Here is a 13,243-nt window from a genome sequence, read left to right as displayed (position 1 = left end):
CAGAAGCAGAGAAACAGAACATACCTGTTCACACGACTCCGAGAAAGTAACATAAGCAGAGAAACACCGAATGCGAGAGAGAGAGAGAGGCGAAACAGGGGTTTTCTTCGGCAAGAATTCGGAATTTGGGGTGGGATTGGAGTGGAACGCTACGGATCTGAAAGGAGAGGGAATCGAAGGTTTGAATTTGAAGGTGGGTATTTGAATTTGAAGGTGGGTATTTGAATTTGAAGGTGGGTATAAAAAGGTGTTATTTTTTAATGGATAAAGGGAAAGGAGATGTAATGAATCTTTAAACCCAATTTCCCATCTCTCTAAACACTCACTCCCACACCCCTAAGAAAAACCACCATTCTCCTGCTGCTGCTGATAGTTCAGAGGCCTCCTGAAGAGCATAGTGGACCCATCCTCGGCTCTGCTGCACCCCAAACGCACGCCGATCGTTCTGATACACAAAATCAAATATATGATACCATCAAATTGTTTAATATTGAAATTTGCATAAACAGTGCTCTAAAAATTATCAAAAGTGTTTCGGAAGTGAAATACTGGAATGTGAAATTATCAAATTTATGATACCATCAAAAGTGAAATGTGAAATATAAATTATGATACCATAAAAAATTATCAAATATATGATACCATCAAAAGTGTTTTGTTTTCTTTAAACTGATAAACTGATCAAATTTTCTCATAAACTGATCAAATTTTCTCATAAACTGATCTACTGGAATGTGAACAGGCGAAATTTAGATCGAACACATCTCAGCCAATTCTATTCCACAAAATTTCTACTGGAATGTGAACAGGCGAAATTTATCTCAGTAGAAAATTTCAAATGTGAAATAAAACCAAAATCAAGTAATTTGATTTATTTATCTCATATACCTAATGACAACACAGTGAGAAGGCGAAATTTCTATTCCACTCCATTTTTAAATAAAACCAAAATCAAATTTCTATTCCACTCCATTTTCTTTAAACCCTAGTTACTTACTTCAGAGAGAAGGCGATTCTTGGGAAGAAGTTTGGGGACTTCAGGAGGTAGAACCACATGTCTGCAAAATCAACAAATCAATAACCAAAGAAGTCGAAATTTCCAATTTTTTTTTTCCATCAATCCGATGTGGCAGCGCCGACGCCGGCAAGGCGAGAACTACTGAACGCCAGATCAACATAATTAAAAATAAGAGACAGCAGCACGTAATCAACATAATTATGTTGGGGTGTGCTAGATACCATTGCAGTATTGTTATATTGCATATTGAATCCATATCCCTGGGGTGGACCAGTTTGCCAGCCCGAAACTGGTACAGAAGATGGATAAGTTGCAGCGAATAAATTCTGCATATAAAATATAATTCATTGTAAGATACTTATCAAAAAAGAACAATAAATTGTAAGATGTGGAAAACCATGAACAAAACCAAAAGGAACACAAAAAGTAAGAGGATGGAGCAAATATGTAACTCCATCATCACCTCTGGAAGTTCTGTTCTCCCACTTGGTTTAACTTCCATGAAGAGGATTGTGAAGTGACGTCTGGGGCAGGTTTTGAAAAAGCCTGCGATATTTGTGCAGATGGTATACTCGAAGGACCTTGTGGATTTGAGGCAATAGACAAATTCCATGGCTGCAAAAATAGCATAGTGTATTAGGTAAAACTTAAAACTACTACAATAACCATAGCGGAGTTGTATAACTGGATGAAAGAAGATAAGCCATGAAGCACACCTGATTGTTTGAAGATCCACTAACTGGTGGAGTGAATGGCTGAGCAGTAGGCTGACTACCAGTAGCAGGAAATAAAGAAGGTTGATAAGGAAGCATGTTGGGCCACTGCCCTCCATCAGCAACTTTGACAAAAGAATTTGCACCGTTTGATGGCAATCCCGATGAAAATGTTGTCGATTTGTTTGCTGTTGCAGCTACTGGAGCACCAACCCCAAGGGGGGGACATGGATACATGCCCAACAGGTGTTGCCACTGGAGTATTAACAGGGGGAAAATTTGTCAAGTTGTCTACCGGCACAGCTGCTGAAGCATTATCACCAAAGAGTTCAATGTTTACTGGGTTAACCCCTGCCAACGCCTGGCGTGAAAACTCGTTGTCACACAGCCATGCAAATCTATCCCCTGCAAAATCGATAAATAATCAGATGCAAAGTGTTTCCGAAATTAAAACTCAAATTATCCTTTAATTAGAAGTGGTCTGAAACATGGGTGTGAAATCATACTGTGGATACCATTGCAGTGGTCTGATCGGAACGCCAGATCTCAACCTTCTTCCGAAGATCGATCAGATCAAGCCCTAGATCGAACACATCTCAGCCATGCTATACTGTAATGCTATCTGATCTCGACCTCCTTCCGTCCTTCAGCAATGCTATCTGATCTCAGATCGGTTGTGAAGCACAGTAGAGAGAGAGAGAGAGAGAGAGAGAGAGAGTTGAGGATAACGTTTGGGTAGAGGCAGGCGTGTTTGGTAGGCGTGGGAGAGAGAGCAGAGGCTGTTTGGGCGGGAATCAAACACATCCCAACCATTGATATATATTTGGAATTGATCTCAGCCATTGAATCAAAATGTATCTCACATACATTTTGATTCATTTTTCAAAAAGCTTTGTGCCTTATTATATAGATATAGATATATATATATATATATAGAGAGAGAGAGAGAGAGAGAGAGAGAGAGAGAGAGAAAGGTGTTAGGTTATGGGTACTGTACTGCTTTGATTTTGGTTTGAAATGGTTTTGTTTCTTTTTAGGTTTTTAGGTTCTTTGCTTGAGATGTGTTCCGTTAATAGCCGTTGTATGCTTTCAAATTGTCGGTGGTGGTGACTATCTGTTTTTTTTTGCAATTTTTTTTTTTAAACTGGATTCAGAAAAAGAGACTATATGACGCTTGTACGGGGAGGAAATAATTCTCCTCGTATAATCCTGTTGACCAAGTCCACGCTCCTCCGTACGACGTCGCTTTATCACCTGAAAACACAAACGTGAGCTAGCCGGCGGGTGTGTGCCGGAAACCTCTCCGATGCCTAAGTCAGTAAGCTTGACAAATAGACAAAGTTTTATGCTCTCAGAAAGAATTGTGTTCAATTACCTCCTCCAAGGTGGTGCTTGTGAGCTTTTATAGGTTTCGAGTGGCATAATCCTAGTAGGACTTTTATTTCTCCATACAGAGTCCTCCTAGGATTCATACTCCTGAGGATAATACTTATCCTTTTACACCCTCCCCCACTACTTAAACCAAGTGGGATGGTTTCCTCCATGGCCGAACTACCATTTAACCGAAATAAAAACTGGCTATGTAGAGCTACAGAGAAGGCCGAACTATCCTTAGCTCGGATTTCTCCTCCAACTCCTTATCTCAGCTTTCCCCTGTTCAACCATGGTGTGTTTAGATCAATCTTCCAAGTAGCAAGTTTGGACCGACCTAACCATAATACGTCACGACCAGACTAAATGCAAGGCCGAACTCACTTCAAACTGCCACCGGACCGGAGTTGCTTTGCACATTCTTGAACCGGAGTAACCACACCCCTCCTGGGCCGGAATAACTTTACTTCTCCTGGGCCGAAATAACATTACGGCTTCTTACCGATTCCTTCATACTCTGGGTCGCAGGGCCCAACTCACAGCTCGGCCCAATTCTTTCCCAAAAAATTACCCTCTCAATTGCCCCTTAATTTCATCTGCATAGCATGATTGAGATTACAGATCCTTCAACCGAGCTGAAGTTCTATAAGCCTTTCCAGCCGAGATAAAAACCCTTCAATGTATCCAGCCGAGCTAATTTTACTCCGAACTCTGCTTTATCCGGTCAAAACGTCTCTTCAATCGCGACTGTAACGCTTCCCTTTCCCTTGCCACGTGGCGGGCTCTGATAGGCCGTGAGCTGTCATCACGCCGCCTTCATACTTCGAACTTTTTGAACAGTCCCTCCCCTTTTTGCCGCGTTTTTCTCTCTCTTCTTTCACAAAACAACCCTTCTTTTTCTTGGATCATTCACCTTCCATTCTTCATCTCCTCTTTCTGTGTTCTTGCCGTTCGTGTTCTTCCTTTACTTTTGAGAACTGATTTTGCTGCCACTTTCCCATCATCAGATCCCACTTCTTCCACCTGGTAAGTAGACTTACTTTGCTTCCTTTATTTTGCTTTCGCATCTGTATATCTTGTTTTGTATGTTTTTTGCAAACATTTTCTTTCATTTTTGACGCTTCGCTTTTGTACTTTCACGAAAAAACAATAGCAGAGCTTATATATGCATGAACTCTTGTAAAAAACTTGCCTTAGATCCAAAACTAGGTAGCAACCGAACTAGGATCCTGTTTGCCCCAAATAGGTAGATCACTATAGTCAATAACCGGACTAGAACTTGAAAGTTTCAAAGGGTTTCCAGAGCTTGACTCACTTTAGCCGAAATAAGATCACCGAGTTTTGAATATATCAAACTAGGAACTTAGGTTTTCAACCGAACTAAGCTTTCGGGGCCAAGCCGGCTTTCTTAGTTCTTAAACCGAACTCAGAAAGCCGCCCCTAGAGGCTTAACCGAAGTAACTTTATTCACACCGCAACCTATTTAGGCCTTGGGGCTAAACCAGCTTTCTTAGTTTTTTTTAGACCGAACTCAGAAAGCTGCCCCTAGGCGTTAAACCGGTCTACCGAGCAAACTGCTCAAACCGAGCTACCAAACCTTTTGATGAACCGAGATAGAACCAGTTTCTTGAGGCCGAAGTAGGGCTCTTATACCTTGCTTTTAAATTGTAGCACGGTCCATTGATCAGTGCTTTAACCCCCTCTGTTTTTTACTTTGCAGACTTAGGTTACCCAGGCACTCCTGCGTGCGCTCAACCGAGCTACTGAGCACGATTTTTGCACCGATATAAATTATAAGTAAATTATTCATCAGATGGGTAAGTATAGGTATCTAGTTGAGACCCCTGGTGGCATGGCCGAATTTAGGAAAGATTGCTAAATTCCTGATGACGTCCATCTGACGCTGGCCAAAAAAGATGTTATTCCTTGGGAAAATGAAGGCTTCGTCCCTTTTACCCTTCAATCCATAATAGAAACCGGACTACGGTTTCCTGTCCAACCGTTGATCTGCGAATTTCTTAGGCAGACTAGGTTATGCCCTACCCAACTGTCCACCAATACATATCGCATCATAATGGGAATAGCCGCACTGAACCACCAAACCGGACTGAACCTCGGCCTGGCCGAAATTTTCCATCAATACTCCATCGGCTCAAAAGATGCTGGGTGGGTCTATTACCTTAGGATTCGCCGCCGCCGAGAGAAGATAGTTAAACACACACCGGACAAAGATCTTAACGACGATGATTTTTTCTGGGTCTCTGGGAACTTTGAGGATTTTCAAGCCCAAATTCCTGGCCGACCTATAAATTGGAAAAAGTGAGAGCCCGGTAATTTAACTTCGGTCTTCTTCCTTGTATGTTATTTCGGTTTTTTTAGTCTATTAGCCGAACTAACACTTCTCTTTTTGCAGATTTCGCCCACCTCCGTTCCCTATACAGCTATCCCAACCTTACGATTTTGCGAACCGCACTACGGTGTAGAGAAAGGAGTTGGGCCAAACTTCTAAACTTCGAACCGACCTACCGATATAGCGGTCGTCGGAAGGCTCGAGTGACCGATTTCCTTCTCGAGGAAGCACCAGAACCAGACCCAACCTTACCCGAAATACGACTTGTCCCATTAACTGCTGAAGAAGAGATGGCAAAGAAAAGCAGAGTTAGGGCCCTTCTGACCGCAACAACCAGGGCCGAAGTACCACCAACTACTGAGGCGCAGCTTGCCGTTGTGGCCCTCCCTTCTCAACGGCCTTCTTCATCTCGCCCTTCCAAACGCGCCCGATCTACATCGACCGAACAGCAACTTGTCGATGAGGTTGAATCCGTCCCCCAAAGTCCTCAACCTTCCCCCCAACCGGAGCAAACTGCTCGAGCTGAATCTCCGAAGTGGGTTCCGCCGCTGACTTTCAACGACCGAGACATCAAAACAACTGACTCGGTCGTGGCTGAAAAAGATCACCAATTGGCCTTTAACCTGGCCAAAAGTGTGTGCCTCCCCAAGGACATGGAGCACCACTTAAAGCAATTAAACACCGAAATGAAGTCAATCCGGTCCACATCGAAGTCCATGATCTTGGTAAGTAGCTCTGTCTGTTTTTTCTGCCTAAATTTTCCAACTTTTACTTCGGCTCAAAGGAAATCTTTGTTTTGCCAGGCCTTACAAAAGAACAATATTACTTACAAGAAAGTCCAAGAACTGAGAAAAACCACAAGGCAAGCAATGGCGGAAGCTGAGGCAAAGGCGGCCGAGCTAGAAGAAGCTGAAAAGAGAATGGCCGAGCTACAAGCGGAGAACGGCCGTCTTGCCGATCTGGTTAGTTCGGCGGAGGCAGAAAGGCAGAAAGCGGCCATTGCTATGAAGGACAAATATCTGCGAGAGTTGGTGAAGCTTGAGAAGAGAAAAGACACCGAAATAAGCGAACTAAAAAAGAGCGTGGAGGCAGCCGAAAAGGAGGGGTACAAGCGAGGTTATAAGGAGGCAGAAGACGCCTATGTCAAACAATGCGACGCCGCCAAGGAGCTGTTCTTCAAGTGCGGCTGGAGGGCGGCTGTGGAGAAGCTCGGTCATGATCAATAGACCGAGGTCTTCGACCCTCCAGCTTACTTTATACCGAAGTCCCTTGCGGAGTATGCAAACGCCTTGCAACAAGAGTTTCTGGAGGACTTAGACTCTGATGACTCCTCTGCTCCCGAAGACATTCCGGTTGTAAGTGCAGACCCGTCACTTCGGTTGGAGCCCATGGTGGATGACCTACCTATCGAACAGCCAAATGAAACCATGGTTCCAACCGAAAGCATTCTGGCAACCGAGAGTGAACTTCCTCTTGCAACCGGTCTTCAAGTTGCTGGTGACGCGGCTTTTGATGCCGAAATTGAAGAACTTTTTTCCTGATTTTTTCTCCTTTTTTTTGTTACCTTGTCTTTGTAACCGGGCTGTGCCCTTCTGTATTGACTTTTTAATGAATGAAAAATTTGCTTCAACTCTTATTCCGGTTCTGATATGTATGCCTGTACTTTGTAATGCCTTTTATTACACCAACTTCTATTTCGGTTCTGGCTTTTTAAACTTTGCTTACCAGCCAACCACTCCTTAGCCGATATAATCACTTCGGCTGAGGAGTACAAAGTGCTTAATCCAGTCAATCCAATTTCAGCCATACCCTTACTATGGCTGAAGGGTAACAAGTGTTGGTTTATTCCAGCCAACCACTCTTCAGCCTTGCACTTACTTCGGCTGAAGAGTAATAAGAGTTGGTTTATTCCAGCCAACCACTCTTCAGCCATGCACTTACTTCGGCTGAAGAGTAATAAAAGTTGGTTTATTCCAGCCAACCACTCTTCAGCTATGCACTTACTTCGGCTTGAAGAGTAACAAGAGTTGGTTTATTCCAGCCAACCACTTTTCAGCCTTGCACTTACTTCGGCTGAAGAGTAACAAGAGTTGGTTTATTCCAGCCAACCACTTTTCAGCCTTGCACTTACTTCGGCTGAAGAGTAACAAGAGTTGGTTTATTCCAGCCAACCACTCTTCAGTCTTGCACTTACTGATGCTGAAGAGTAACAGGTGTTGGTTTATTCCAGCCAACCACTCTTCAGCCTTGCACTTACTTCGACTGAAGAGTAACAGGTGTTGGTTTATTCCAGCCAACCACTCTTCAGCCTTGCACTTACTGATGCTGAAGAGTAACAGGTGTTGGTTTATTCCAGCCAACCACTCTTCAGCCTTGCACTTACTGATGCTGAAGAGTAACAGGTGTTGGTTTATTCCAGCCAACCACTCTTCAGCCTTGCACTTACTTCGGCTGAAGAGTAACAAGAGTTGGTTTATTCCAGCCAACCACTCTTCAGCCTTGTACTTACTTCGGCTGAAGAGTAACAAGAGTTGGTTTATTCCAGCCAACCATCGAAGTTAGTTTTTCCAGCTAACTTATAGTATTTGGTTATTCCGACCAAATGTCCTGCAGCCTGGATCCTTATCCTGGGCTTAGGAAGGGTGTTGGTTTAATCCAGCCAACCTCTAAGTTAGTTTTTCCCGCTAACTTAGAATAGAATGCTTGCAATATACTTAATCTTTACTAAAGCTAACTTCTACAAGGAACAACTTCTGCTAAAAAGAATTTCTCATTTTATTGAAGGAAGAGAAAATTACATGTGTTTGAAAAAGAAAAGCTAAAAGTAAAATAACTTGAGATTGGCTGTATTCCATGGCCTAGGGATTGCCTTGCCATCCTTGTCTTCTAGGTGGTATGCCCCTTTGCCTGCTAACCCAACCACCTTATAAGGACCTTCCCAATTTGGGCCTAACTTGCCGTCTCCTGGGATCAAGGTGTTTCCCATTACTTTGTGTAGTACCCAATCCCCAATCTTGAATTGTCTTGGATGAACCTTTTTGCTGTATTTTCAGATTAACTCTCGTTGGTATGAGGCGATGTGGACTAGTGCTCTTTCTCTTCTTTCTTCTGCAAGGTCGAGTTCTAAGGCTATGGCTTCTCCATTTAAGTTTGGATCAAAATTTTCGCTTCGAATTGTGGGGAGGCCAACTTCTAGTGGGATCACCGCTTCCATTCCATAAGCTAAGGAGAATGGTGTTTCTCCAGTTGATCGCCGGGGCGTGGTGCGGTAAGCCCATAAGACGTGTGGAAGTTCATCTGCCCACTTGCCTTTTGCTATCTCTAGCCTTTTCTTTAGTCCATCCAAGACGACTTTATTTGATGCTTCAGCTTGCCCATTTGCTTGAGGATATGCCGGTGTGGAATTGTAGAACTCTATCTTGTACTCTTCACAAAAGCTTCTGAAGATTCTGCCGTCGAACTGAGTACCATTGTCTGAGATTAGTGCTTTTGGTATGCCAAACCGAGTGATGATATTTTGCCATACAAACTTCTTCACATCTTTCTCTTTGATTGATGCCAACGCTTCTGCTTCCACCCACTTTGTGAAGTAGTCTATTGCTGCGAGAAAGAACTTCCTGCCCCCGGGCGCTATTGGAAGTGGTCCTACTATATCCAAGCCCCACATTGCGAAAGGCCATGGGCTAGTTAATGTAGGAGTTCTCTTGTTGGTTGATGTATTTGGTGCGCGATTTTTTGGCATTTCTCACACTTCTTCACATATTTTTCTGAGTCTGCTTGCATATATGGCCACCAATATCCTTGTGAAATAGCCCTGTAAGCGAGCGACCTTCCCCCTTGATGACTTCCACACACCCCTTCGTGTATTTCGAACAAGAATGCTTCTACTTTGCTGGGATGAACGCACTTGAGGTAAGGCCCAGAGAATGACTTCTTGTATAATGCTGAGGATGGAGATAGCCAAAATCGCTGCGACTTTGCCCTTATTTTGTTGGCTTCTTTTTTCTCTTCTGGTAGGATGCCGTCTTTCAGGAACAGGATGATGGGATCCATCCAAGAAGGGCCTAATTCTGTGCAACATACTTCTTCTGCTTCGGGGTCTTCTATGCTTGGTCTTGGTTAGAAGTCGATGAGTAATGGATGAGGGATTGATGTATCTGCCATTGAGGCCAGGCCTGCCAGTTCGTCCGCTCGGCAGTTTTCCTCCCTGCCAATTTGTTCTATTCTTACCACATCAAACTTCTTGATCTCTGTTCTGACTAACTCTTGGTACTTGGCCATTCTGTCGTCCTTTGCTTCGTATTCGCCAGAAATTTGGTTTACCACCAGCAGAGAGTCACTGTATACCATTAGTTCGGTTGCTTCCATGAAGTGTGCTGACTTGAGTCCTGCGAGAAGCGCCTCATACTCCGCTTCATTGTTGGATGCTGGGAAGCCAAGGTTGATTGCTTGCTCTATAACCAGGCCGTCTGGAGAGATGAGGACTATGCCAAGCCCTGCACCATGTCGGTTGGATGCTCCATCCACAAAGAGCTTCCACATCTCTCCAACGAATAGTTTCCAGCAAGTGGAAGGATCAGATGATGTCGTGAGGTCAAGAATGGTGTTTTCTTCAAGGTCCATGTTGGCTGTCTGTCCTTTGTCTTCTGTTTGAACTGCTGGTGAGCCTTTGTTTGTCTCTCCCTTGTTGTCCTTAGTATGGTCTTCCTTGGTGCTTGATTGACTACCTTCCACTAGGGGTTGCACTATTCCGGCGTCAACTTCCGTCCCTAGTTCGGTTGTGTCAGTTAGGTCGACTGGGCAGATATGATGACTTCCAGGAGTAAACTCTGCGACGAAGTCTGCCAAAGATTGGGCTTTTATTGCGGTCTTGGGTTGGAACTTGATGTCGAATTGTCCCAACTCTACTGCCCACTTCAAAATTCGCCCACTAAAGTTCGCCCTTTCAAACAGAGCTTTTAATGGAAAGGCTGTGAGGACGACTATGGTGTGGGCGTGAAAGTAGTGCGCCAACTTTCTGGATGCCATCATTAATGCTAATGCTAGTTTCTCCAGGGGCAAGTACCTTGTTTCGGCTCCCAATAATGTCTTGCTGACATAAAAGATGGGCAAGTGTTGTATTCCTTCTGCACGAACCAACACTGCGCTGACTGCGTGCTGAGAGACTGCCAGGTACAAAAAGAGTTCTTCACCAGGTACTGGAGTAACAAGTAGTGGTGGGGAAGACATGTACTCCTTCAAGCTTTCCAGAGCTCGGTCGCATTCTTCATCCCACTCAAACTTGGCCTTTAAAGCTTGGAAGAATGGTCGTAGTCTGTCTGATGACCTGCTTATGAACCGGTTGAGCGCAGCTGCCATACTAGTGAGATGCTGCACTTCTTTGACTGAGTTTGGTCTCTCCAACTCCTGGATTGCTTTGATCTGAGAGGGGTCTGCTTCTATACCTCGGTTGGTCACCAGGAAGCCCAAGAATTTGCCAGATCCAACTCCGAATGCGCATTTGGATGCATTGAGGTGCAACTTGTGTTTCTTCAGGATCTGGAACATCTCGCCTAGATCTTTAAGATGGTCATTCTCATCCTTGCTTTTGACCACCATGTCGTCGATGTAAGCCTCCATTGTTTTGCCTAACAATGGTTCAAACATCTTGGTGACCATCCGTTGGAATGTTGCCCCTGCGTTCTTTAGGCCAAAGGGCATGACCTTGTAGCAATATAACCCCTTGGTGTTGTGAAGGATGTGACCTCCTGGTCTGGTTCATACATGGCGATCTGGTGGTAGCCTCTGTATGCATCCAGAAAGCTAAGTCGGTTATGCCCTGCCGTTAGGTCCACCAGTTGATCTATCCTTGGTAGAGGAAAGCTATCTTTTGGGCACGCCTTGTTGACTGTTTTGTAGTCGACGCAGACACGCCATTTACCATTCTTTTTTGGCACTACGATTGTGTTGGAGATCCATCTTGGGTAGTGCACTTCCCTTATTGTTCCTGCCTCCAGCAGGTTGCCTACCTCTTCTGCCACTATTTCGGCGTGGTGGAGTGCCGATCTGCGTGTGCGTTGAATGACAGGTCTGGCGGATGGGTGGACATTGAGTTGGTGACTGATGAAGTTTGGATCAATGCCTGGCATGTCGTAAGGTGTCCAGGCAAACACTTCGATATTAGAGGTCAAGAATTCCAAGACCTCTAATCTCTCAGTGCTGGACAACGATGAGCCAAGCAAGAAGAACTTATCCGGGTTCTTCTCATCTATTTTTACCTCCACTAAGTCCTCCACCGCTTTCTGATCAGCCTCTTTGCCGACGTCCGCGAATAGTTCATTACTCTCTGGTTCTTCCACCGAATGAACGTATCCTTTGGCAGCTCGGCTTCCATTCGCTGTGGCGAAGCATTGTTTTGACATGATCTGATCGCCATAGACTTCTTCAATTATGCCGGTGTCATTGGGGAACCGCATTACCTGATGGTATGATGATGCTACCGAACGCATGGCATGCAGCCATGTTCTGCCCAAGATGATGTTGTATGTGGAGGGGACCTTCAATACCCAGAACTCCACTTGTTTTGTTACACTCCCTGCTCTGACTGGAAGAATTATTTTGCCGACAGACCACTCTGGCATGGAGTTGAATCCAATCAGGGGAGAAACTGCAGGCGCCAAGTCTTTGTCTTGCAGCTTCAGTTGTTTAAATGTGTCGTAGTACATGATCTCACATGAACTACCCTAGTCAATCAGAATCCGCTTGACGTCAAAATCTTTGACTCGGAGAGTGACAACCAGAGCATCATTGTGAGGACAGTATATTCGATCCAGGTCCTTATCTGAAAAAGACATGACGTTTGTTGCCTCTGTTTTCCCCTTCTTGATGGCAGGTTGGGCACTTAATACTTCCCTAAAGTGCTCAGCCTTCTTAATTGAACCTCTGAGCTCGCATACGCGCTCAGGTTCAAAAACTCCATGAATTACATTGATAATGCCTTGAGGTGGTGCATCGATTGGCATTCTGTTGGGATGGTCATTATGATCTTGGGGGGCCGGTTGCGCTCCTCCTTCAATATATTTGTCCAAGTGGCCTGCTGCCACCAATTCTTCCAAGTGCTGTCTCAGTGGCGTGCAATTCTCAGTTCGGTGCCCCTTTTCTTTGTGGAAGGTGCACCGTGATCTGTCGTCGTAATTTTTCTGAGCTTCCCCTAGCTTGGCCGGCCACTTGACAAAAGGCTCGTCTTTTATTTCGCTCAGAATTCGATATATTGGTTTTTTGAACACCGTTGTTATGGCAGTGCGGATTCTCAACCATCTTTTGTCTGGGTCTTCTCCGTTATCTCATCTGCCACGCCCGTTTCTATTCTGCCGATCTACTGCATTGACCTTTGCTGAGGTTTTCTTTTCTGGTACTGTGGTTGTACTAGATTTTGCTTTTGCACGCGCGCCATCCTCTTCTACCCTGATGTGCTGATGCACTCTTTCCATCAGGGCCTCCATGGTGAGGGGTGGCGTCATGGTAATCGAATCCCTTAGTCTGTTCCCTACTGGTAGGCCTCTTTCATATTGCGCAATGGCTAAATTGGTAGGGCAGTCTCCAATCTGGTTGAATGTCTCCCAGTAGCGACTGTTGTAAGATCTGAGGGTCTCTTTTTCACCCATGTCGATGGAGAGTAACTGGTCTATCTCCACCGGTGTTTTAGTATTTGTCCGAAACCTCGTTACGAACGCTTCTGCCAATTAGGCCCAGGAGGCTATGCTGCCCTCTGGGAGCTTTTCGAACCAAGTCAAGCCTAGGTCGCCAAGACTT

At 44.7% G+C, this 13,243-nt stretch overlaps 1 protein-coding gene across 1 annotated transcript; it reads right to left on the bottom strand.

Moving 5' to 3' along the window:
• Window positions 1-322: 322 nt before the first annotated feature.
• Window positions 323-2,282, bottom strand: LOC145792060 (uncharacterized). Its single transcript, XM_082872542.1, has 6 exons — window positions 2,238-2,282; window positions 1,735-2,136; window positions 1,482-1,633; window positions 1,213-1,344; window positions 998-1,058; window positions 323-445 (listed from the first exon to the last, which is right to left on the bottom strand). Exons 2-6 carry the CDS (start codon window positions 1,966-1,968, stop codon window positions 323-325), a joined length of 702 nt encoding a protein of 233 aa, XP_082728668.1. The 5' UTR covers window positions 1,969-2,136; window positions 2,238-2,282.
• Window positions 2,283-13,243: the final 10,961 nt, after the last annotated feature.

The sequence above is a fragment of the Camellia sinensis genome, chromosome 5 (assembly GCF_055761805.1).
Source record: "Camellia sinensis isolate YWXY chromosome 5, ASM5576180v1, whole genome shotgun sequence".
In the NCBI taxonomy this organism is placed as follows: domain Eukaryota; kingdom Viridiplantae; phylum Streptophyta; class Magnoliopsida; order Ericales; family Theaceae; genus Camellia; species Camellia sinensis.
Note: the sequence above shows the minus strand (reverse complement) of the source record. Positions and strands in the feature narration are given on the sequence as shown.

What these genes read in the sequence shown, in the direction of transcription:
- LOC145792060 (XM_082872542.1), bottom strand. Translation starts at nt 1,968, where the DNA reads ATGTATCCATGTCCCCCCCTTGGGGTTGGTGCTCCAGTAGCTGCAACA. An exon ending in GCACACCCCAACATAATTAT is followed by an intron (nt 1,059 to 1,212) that starts GTTGATTACGTG and finishes TTGATTTTGCAG; the next exon opens with ACATGTGGTTCTACCTCCTG. An exon ending in AGAATCGCCTTCTCTCTGAA is followed by an intron (nt 446 to 997) that starts GTAAGTAACTAG and finishes TTTGTGTATCAG; the next exon opens with AACGATCGGCGTGCGTTTGG.